Source organism: Alosa pseudoharengus, unplaced genomic scaffold (genome assembly GCF_046254945.1).
Source record: "Alosa pseudoharengus isolate Yale_2024_CS ecotype anadromous, Long Island Sound unplaced genomic scaffold, YU_APseudo_1.1 YU_APseudo_1.1_scf_11, whole genome shotgun sequence".
Lineage (NCBI taxonomy): Eukaryota > Metazoa > Chordata > Actinopteri > Clupeiformes > Clupeidae > Alosa > Alosa pseudoharengus.
This window is the reverse complement of record NW_027468576.1, coordinates 19,991,462-20,000,451: the sequence shown is the minus strand read 5'-3', so window position 1 is coordinate 20,000,451 and position 8,990 is coordinate 19,991,462. Positions and strand designations below refer to the sequence as shown.

The window sequence follows — 8,990 nt, the reverse complement described above, 5'->3', positions numbered from 1 at the left end:
CCCAAGTTAACCCTTTCAGATGTAAAAACCAAACCTGTTAGAGAATTTGAATTCACTCTGCAGGTTAGTCTGGCAAAGAGGCCATTGATGGCCATTTCCAATGTTCTAAAAACCCAGGCACCGGGCACAATCGCTAATCCAGTATGGGGCAGGCTTTATATGATGATAGAGCAGTCCATTCAAAACAACCAATGGCCGCACTGATGGTGACAGGTTTAAACAGATATGGACATGCATTTTCTTTGTAATTGAATAACCAACTTCACTGCACCCCTGGAAGTTGTAAGTCAATTCAGCCTTTCCAGACCCACTCTCAATCTCAATTAAGATGCGGTTTGGTGTCAACGAGTTAGGTCGATGTGTGACAGAATGAAAGGAATAAGTTGTCAGATTCAGTGATAGGCCTATTTGGAGATGGTGGAACTATTTAGATCATGCTACCAAATTCAGTGCTTTATTGAGTACTGCTAGCAGTTCTACAAAAAATATTTTGGGTTGGCTATTAAATGTGATAAAAGGCATTTTTGTTATTGTTTTGTTGTTTTGGGATACTTTAGGCCTGCCAGTTAGCTTACCGCAACATATTGTGGTTTTGTTTTGTTGTTCATAAGCTGGACTATTGTAATTCACTGTTAGCTGGCTTACCCGCTTGTGTAACAAGATCATTACAGCTGATTCAAAATGCTGGAGCACGCCTGGTCTTCAATCAGCCAAAGAGGACACATGTAACTCCTCTCCTAGTTACTCTCCATTGGCTCCCTATAGTAGCCAGAATTAAATTTAAATCTCTCACTTTGGCCTATAGGACACTAACTAGATCTGCTCCTAGTTATTTTAATTCAATAATCAAGCCTTACATCCCCAACCGCCCACTGCGGTCTTCTGGTGAGCGTATGTTGTGTCGACCAGTCATAAAAACTGGGTCTAATTCCAGACTCTTTTCTTCAGTGGTTCCATGTTGGTGGAATGAACTGCCCAGTGGTCTCCGTTCCTGTGGTAGTTTTGGGTCGTTTAAGAGGGGTCTAAAGACATTCCTATTCAACATATACTTAGTTGTTTAAGCGCTTATGTGTTATGGTTTATATAATGTTGTTTTATTTTAATTGGGCTGTTAATTAATTTGACATTATTGTTTATTATTGATATTCTCCTTAATGTAGTCTTAGCATGTTATTGTTTTATATTATTGATTGAATTGACATTATTGTTTTTATTATTGCCTTTCCCCTTTTTTACATTGCTTTTTTATTAGGCTATTGATTGAATTGATATTATTGTGTACTACAACTATTCTCCTTACTATATTTGACCTAGATTTTAATCTGTTCCCTGTTCATTTTTAAATATTATTATGTTGTTTTGTATTTATATGTCGCTTTGGACAAAGGCGTCTGCTAAATCCATAACCATAACCATAACCATAACCATATTGTCTTTGCAGTCAAATAGACAAGACAAGCAGCCTACACAGTCAAATAAGCTAGGGCCAAGCCCAGGTCTACCCTAAAAACATTGATGAACGGAAGCACGACATTGGCGAACACGCCCCTTTGCAAGACCACCGCGTTCTCGGTAACGTTCGTCTTTCTTCGTGCATGCTGCCACCATTTTACTAGCTACTGTGCTTCTTCAGACGAGGTTGGTGTGGCTGACGGTCTAGTAATCAGCATCTAAAGGCGGACAATATTTCTCTGGCAATGGACGGGTATGTACGATTAGAAATATAAACGGCAAAAGCACAACCTGCCGTAGTAATATACCTATTTGAATAACGTAATTGAATTTAGGTGAAATATTAATATACCAAACACGCATCAAGCTAATGTTAACGTTAAGTCATCGCGGGCCACGTTTGATTTGAATCGGCAGATTTAGTGATGTACCAGCCTGTTAGCTATCTAATGCGCATACGCTAATTACAACCAAATTCGCAGGAACTGAAACAACGCTTACATTTGGTGTCTGAAGTCGTTAGTTTTGTATAGTTGTATATTATATACTGTGTGCTCTGACGGTTTAAATTATGGTTAGAATCAGTCCTACACCGATCAGACTTATTGCAAATTATTGGCTAACGTTAGCTTGCTGCCTAGATGGCAAAGAAGGCGCGCTCCATTGTGATGTGAAATGAATGGCTAACCAAGCGAGTTAGCGACGCCTCCTTTGTCTGAAATCCATTTGGATTCCAAGCCTACATTGTGGCATTGGTATATACATCGTTTGAATTTAACATTATTGTTTTAATTATCGAAAATAGACATCTGATAGTATCCATCATCCATTTACTGATTCTAATAGTCAGTGCCTTCAACATACTATGGTGGCTAACGTGAAAATAGCACTTTGTACAGAGATTCAGCTAACCTTAAATGGCCAGGGCCTTTCAGCAGTGCGACCTCGGCATTTACCGGTCATTATTCCAATTTATTGCGGTTGTAGTGGTTCATCGTGTTTTACTTCCCAAACAACGCGATTAAATTTGGATCAGTTAGTTTTCGTTGTGCCACTGCTGCATTTTAGAGGTGTTAACTTTCTGGCGTGAAAATGAAGCTAGGTAACGTTAGCTAATTTGCATGTCCTGGTTGCTAGCTTACCAACGCTAGCTTGAAACAATAACATCGCGCTGCGAAGATGGGTTAGCAAATCAAGCTAATGCTAGCTAAACTCCATGTTTGATATCAACTCGAAGTGTTTAGCACATTAGAAACCCAACGTTACATTATTTTGCAACATAATTAGTTAGCGTAGTCTACGTCAGACGCATTTGCACGCATCCGCCAGTCGCGCTCAGTGCAACTTGGTGCGTTCTCAAAATAGTGGTAGGCATCAGACAATTTTGCTAACACACTTGTTGGATTGTTGGTTCTTTATGAGAGTCGAGCATTTTTCCTCACTGAAGGCACCACATTAACTTAAGTGTCTTACTGTGATTAGTCTCCAATCTTGTAACTGTGCCTTTTTATAAGTTGACACCTTTCTTGGACCATTTACCTAGTTTTCTTTTCTGCCTTTGTTTCAACAGTGATGTCGCGGTTGGTGTGAAGGTGAGTTTTACATGCAGTTGACTTTTCACGTATTATCACTTTTGCAAAAGTTTTTCCCAGAATGTTGTCAGTTTTTTCCTGGTGACTTATTTCCTTCCTGTCTTTATTCTAGAGGGGATCGGATGAGTTGCTCTCAGGGAGCCACTACAACAGCCCCAACTCCTCGGTCACCTGTAAGTTGTTCCCTTAATAGATCATTCCCCCTCATCTAATGCAATGTCATACAGCTTTGCCTATGCAGAGATGTGATGTTCTCGGGAGCTGGAGATGCTGTGTATACGTTTCTAACTGAGAAATTAGTGGCTGCTTACACGTAGCAAAGATTTCTGAATCTTTTATTGCAACCCGATACAAAAATCTTTGCTTTGCTGACGGGAGAAAATAATTGTGACCACCTCTTGAAAGGCTGTGTTCTGCCATAAAGTTGGTTTCTATGTGTCTGTTCACTCAGCGAATGGAAGTGACAGTAAGAAGCTGAGGGTAGAGGAGAACCCACCCTCCCGGGTTATCCATATCCGGAAGCTCCCCAATGAGGTGTCCGAGACAGAGGTCATCGCCCTGGGCCTGCCTTTTGGAAAGGTCACCAACATCCTTATGCTGAAGGGTAAAAATCAGGTACAGTCATGTGTGGGCTCCTAATTTTCTGAGTAATCTGTGATGACAGTGGTTTACAGCTCTTTCAAATGAATAAAGGATGATCTCATCATTCTGCTGATGTATTTGGCTGGCTGAGACTAAACAGGATTTTTGTTTGCCGTAGGCATTCCTTGAAATGGGCACAGAGGAAGCAGCCATCACCATGGTGAACTATTACACGACAGTGACTCCCCAAGTGCGAAATGTCCCTGTTTTCATCCAGTACTCCAACCACAAAGAGCTGAAGACAGATAGTGCTCTTAATCAGGTAGGGGACCGACATCTCTGCTGCAGATTGAAACCCTGACAGTGCTTGGTTAGCTGCTGGCTTCACATTCTGTCTTGTACATGAGAACTATTTAAGTTTGTGGTGCTTACGCTTCCTTACTCCTCCACACATTTACATTTATTCATTTGGCAGACGTTTTTTCGAAAGTGACTTAAATATCAAATAAAAATTGACAAGTAAAAAGGGCCATTGTCCCCGGAGTAACTCGGGGTTAAGTGCCTTGCTCAAGGGCACAACAGTGGAACCTAGGAATTGATTCATAGCTGGTTCTGTTTGATTGAGAGCCAAACACGCATTCCAAAGCTAACCTGCAGTTGTATCATGTTGTGCCCAGCGAGCTCAGGCAGTGCTGCAGGCAGTGTCGGCTGTGCAGGACGGGAGCTCCCCCAACTCCGAGTCCGGAGGCAGCGAGAGTGTGCTACCGGCTCCCAGCCCCGTGCTCAGGATCATCATCGACAACATGTTCTACCCAGTCACACTGGACGTGCTGCAGCAGGTGGGTCTTCTAACCTTTCCACCAAAAAGCCCCCTCAACTTCAGGGGCACATTTGTGTTAAAATGTCACCGTTCGATACACTCCTCAGTTTAGTGGGGTTTTAGTTATGGTTATGTATTGGCACAGCAGGAAAATAAACTTATGCTTAGAGCCATTTATATTTTATTGTACAGTCACTTGTTAAATACTCAGATAAATGTATTTTTAAGGTATTTAATGAATGCTTCAACAAAACTGTAAATGTTATAAATAATGTAATAAGTCTACAAAAGGTTAGCTTCCATACCTACTTGCTTTTGTCATTGCTTGGCATGACATATACTTGTCTTTATATCTGAATTAAGGTGGAGATATCTTCATGTTGTCTGTCAGCATAATGTTACATGCCTAGTTTGTAATTCTTTGAGTCGACTTCAAAGGCCACTGAATCACAGGACGAGCCTCTGGTTGCTAGGTGACCACAGTAAACAAAGCCAAAGAGTCACTTGCCTTTGCTAGCTCTTTCCCAGCTCTTTGCTTTCTCAGCCTGCAAATTACAGTTTGCAGGCTGCATTGTATTTATGCTTGTGTGTCCATTACATGATTGTAGGCTAAAGTTATACAGGTATTAGCAGTTTAATGGTATTATGCAGTTTTGTACCAAATTATTTGGAAAGAACACATAGTAGCGAACTTTGCTGTCTGTAGTCTCTTGGTGGGTTGCTGAAGAACCTTGAGTTGTTTTGAATGGTTTTATAACTGAATTCTTGCCGTCACCACAGATATTCTCCAAGTTTGGTACAGTCATGAAGATCATCACTTTCACCAAAAACAACCAGTTCCAGGCTCTGCTTCAGTACAGTGAGCCAGTCAACGCTCAGCAAGCCAAACTGGTGAGTTTTATAGACCCAGTGATGGGCGCCTCCTCCCTGCTCCTGTGCACTGCGTTGTGGAAATCATGAGTTTGCACCGGTGCTTACGAGGAGACTTAAAGTGACGCTGTGTGTCTGTCTCTGCTTTTGTCTCTCACCCTCCCGCCTTCCCGCCAGTCTCTGGATGGCCAGAACATCTACAACTCCTGCTGCACGCTGCGTATCGACTACTCCAAGCTGGTGAACTTGAACGTGAAGTACAACAACGACAAGAGCCGCGACTACACACGCCCGGAGCTGCCGGCTGGTGATGGCCAGGACTCCAGCATGAACAAGGACTCCACCTCTCTCCTCGGTAAGACCCTCACCCCGCCCCACTCCACCCCTTCTCACCCCCTGATCCACTAGGCCCCAATACCATCTCCTCTACAACAGTACCTTTCCTCTGAACAGGCCGTGGCCTTTTTGCTCAGTGTAACATGTCACAGCCTTTTTGCCATAACACACCATATTGTTTGATAACCACACCTGCCTTTAAAATCCAATCTTGCAAATGACATGCTTCTGATTCATCAGCTAGCTGCATGTCTGCTGTGTGAGTGTGAGAGAGAGAGAGAGGCGCTGTATTCACCATACCTCTTCTGTTTTTCTGCCCGTCACTCATTTTAACCTCGGTGCTCAAACTATAGGCTGCAGGAAGTGTTTTGAGAAGCAAATGACTTAGCACAGAATTTGCCGTTTTATTTTGCACAATGGATTTATTTTTGGGCTTGATATTTCAAAATGCAAACCAGATGAAGGTGTCATACGGCTAGCTTTGCCCAGCGTGGATTTCTGATCTGAAGTGTAGGTCAGATTGATAGTGGGTGTTTTAATTACGATTTAGCAGTCGACCAACAGTTTTGTGTTCCCTCGCAAACTCAAGGAAGTCAACTTGCAGGATAGTGCAGAGTGCACGGGGCCCTCTCTCACACGCAGACACCAAATCAACCACCATGTCGTCCACTGGCCTCTTTCTCTCTCTCTCTCTCTTCTGACTTTCTCTCTGATCTTACTCCCCTTTCTCTCACCCTCTCTCTCATTCTCTCTCTCTGACTGTCACTGTCTATCACTCTCTCTCTCTCTCTCTCCCTCTCTCTCTTGCTCTGTCTTCTTTCTTTCTATCTATCTGCACATTCTCCATAGGTTCTCCAACTGCAGCTCCCTTCTCTAGTGGTGGAGGCTATTCGTCTTCTCTTTGCCTAGCACAGGGCAGAGGTACCTATGCTTCCATTATCTCTTCTTTCTCTCTCCCTCTCTTTCTTTCTCTCTCACTCGCTCGTTCTGACACTCGTCTGTTCCTAACCCAGCATTGTGTCCCTTTTTTACTCATGTGGGAGAAAAGGCTCTTGGGTTTTATTTACATTTTAAAAAAAATATTTTTCCATCATTGCTGGAATGCATTGGGAAGTAGGGTGCAGCAACATGCCCTACTAACATGTCCTCCGTAACCTGTAGGTCCTGTGTGTTTTGAGTGGCGTCTTCAAGATTGACTAAAACTGTTGTGCTGTGTAGCGTGTCTACTGCCTGCAAAAAGCACAGGTTGAGTTGGCTTGTGTGGTGTAGAGGTAGTCATGTCAGAGGTAGATCCTCTTGTCTTCATTATTTGATTGACTTGTTTTTTGGCACTTATTATTGACTAGTGTTTAATTAAAGTTTTTTTTTTTTTGTCATCTCCGTTAGCTACACACACACTCACACAGGGTTTCCGCAGAGTCTAAAATGTGATCATATGAAATTCAAACCTTAAGTCTGAAATAATGTTAATAATGCTCATTTAACGCTACTTCTACAGTGGTCATTTGATTATTTTTATTTTTTTTTGCAGCATTGACTAGTTTTCGGTATTGTTGTTCTTTTTCTCAAAGATACAGATACATCACTATGTGAAAAAAAACTACAAACTGGATCGGTTTTGAACTGATAACTTATACAAACTTTGCAGCCCATATTTATTTACTTTGCAACTAATTCTGGCACTTATGTTTTACCAAAGTCCTTTTAGGCAAGTCCCTCCACTCTGTGCCAGATTGTAACGCTTTTTGGGCACTTATCAGGCATCTATAAGGCTTCACGACACCAATCTTGCTCCAGTGGCAAGATCACAACACATGATTGGCACGATGTCTTCACATTACACCACATTATTGGCTCAATGTATTCACACGTCAACGTTTTGCCGCGGAAGGGGTGTGATGCGTAGACAACTGCAATATTGGCGTTACAAACTGACCCCATGCATTTCTATGGAGGACTTTTGGAGTGCTGTCTCCTCATTAGAAAGTCTCTGGTTTTACTTAATATTTTTTGCCGGTAAGGATGTGAAGCTGGCTTTATATTTCATCCACAATGGTCTTAAAAAGGTCTTACATTTCACTTGTTGAAACCTGCAGAAACCATGTATATAGTCCACTCACCACATTTGAGCTAAGTGATGCTGTCCATTTGTAATATTCAAGATACATGAGGAGTCTTTTTTTTTTTTTTTTTTTGTGTTTTTTTTTTTTTTTGTGTTTTTTGTCCCTCTTTCTCATTTGTCAGTCGCATTCCCTTCATGGCTGCCGTGGCAAGCCTTGCGTCCATGCTGTGGACAGTAGGGGGCACCATACACACGATAACCAACCTTTCTCGATCTCTCTTCCTTCCTTCCTTCTTTCCGTCCTTCCTTCCCTTGCTCCTTCCTTCCCTCTCTCCTCATCTCCCCCCACACTCTATCCTCTCTTCTCTCCCTGTCCCTCAGGAGCCATTTCCCCGCTGAGCGCGGCGGCGGCAGCAGCAGCAGCGGCCGGCAGGGTGGCCCTTGCCGGCCACTCGGGCTCCAGTGGCGTGCTCCTGGTCAGCAACCTCAACGAAGAGGTCAGTATGCCTTTCACCCCACTGCAGCACATGTTCACATCACTGTTGTCTGTGTGTGTGTGTGTATGTATACACACACTGTCTGTCTGTCTCCTCTCTCTCTCTCTCTCTCTCACTCACTCACTCACTCACTCACTCACTCACTCACACACACACACACACACACACACTTGAGAGAAACTACACCAAAAATAATTTATTTCTGCTCCTTCATGTCAAGTTCTAGGAACAACTAGTAGTAGTACTTCCTCCCAGTTTCAGTACTATAACTACTTCAGTTTGTTTGTATTTATTAAAGACAAATTCAGTCCCTCTAAGAAACATGATTTTAATACTGCTGACTAACTAAGCTAGTAGAGTTAAATTTAGTTTGAACGTCGTGGTTCATACAATAGTTCATCACTCTCCTGTTGAAATAGGCACTGAAAACGAATTAGAATCTCTGTAGCAAAGACCAGACCAAAGTTCTTCCATAAGGTCATATTGAGCAATGTTCAGTCGTCTCATTAGTTTGTTTATCACCTCTACACGTGAACATTGTGAACCTCTGCTGATACAATCACCCATTCACCTGTTTTTGCAGTATGACTCGGCTGCAGTGCCAATGTAGGGTCTACCTGCAGTATCTCTTCTGCTATCTTTGCAAATGATGATCTCTCTCTCTCCCCCTCCCTCTCCCCCTCTTTCCCTCTCTCCCCCTCCCCCGCCCTCTCTCTCTTTCTCTCTCTCTCCCTCCCTCTTTCTCTAACTCACACTCTCTCTCTCCTCTCCTCCTCTCC

At 42.7% G+C, this 8,990-nt stretch overlaps 1 protein-coding gene across 2 annotated transcripts in view; it reads left to right on the top strand.

The window, feature by feature from the left end:
• Nucleotides 1-1,605: 1,605 nt before the first annotated feature.
• Nucleotides 1,606-8,990, top strand: part of ptbp2b (polypyrimidine tract binding protein 2b) — an 11,966-nt gene continuing 4,581 nt past the window's right edge. Inside the window, exons 1-10 of one of the 2 annotated variants that reach the window (XM_076278317.1) lie at nucleotides 1,606-1,705; nucleotides 3,023-3,044; nucleotides 3,157-3,217; nucleotides 3,496-3,659; nucleotides 3,805-3,948; nucleotides 4,304-4,465; nucleotides 5,227-5,337; nucleotides 5,494-5,671; nucleotides 6,502-6,573; nucleotides 8,096-8,211. In XM_076278317.1, coding sequence (XP_076134432.1) covers nucleotides 1,698-1,705; nucleotides 3,023-3,044; nucleotides 3,157-3,217; nucleotides 3,496-3,659; nucleotides 3,805-3,948; nucleotides 4,304-4,465; nucleotides 5,227-5,337; nucleotides 5,494-5,671; nucleotides 6,502-6,573; nucleotides 8,096-8,211 — 1,038 coding nt within the window. In that variant the 5' untranslated portion in view covers nucleotides 1,606-1,697. The remainder of the gene's footprint in view (nucleotides 1,706-3,022; nucleotides 3,045-3,156; nucleotides 3,218-3,495; nucleotides 3,660-3,804; nucleotides 3,949-4,303; nucleotides 4,466-5,226; nucleotides 5,338-5,493; nucleotides 5,672-6,501; nucleotides 6,574-8,095; nucleotides 8,212-8,990) is intronic. The other variant, XM_076278318.1, reaches the window with a different exon arrangement.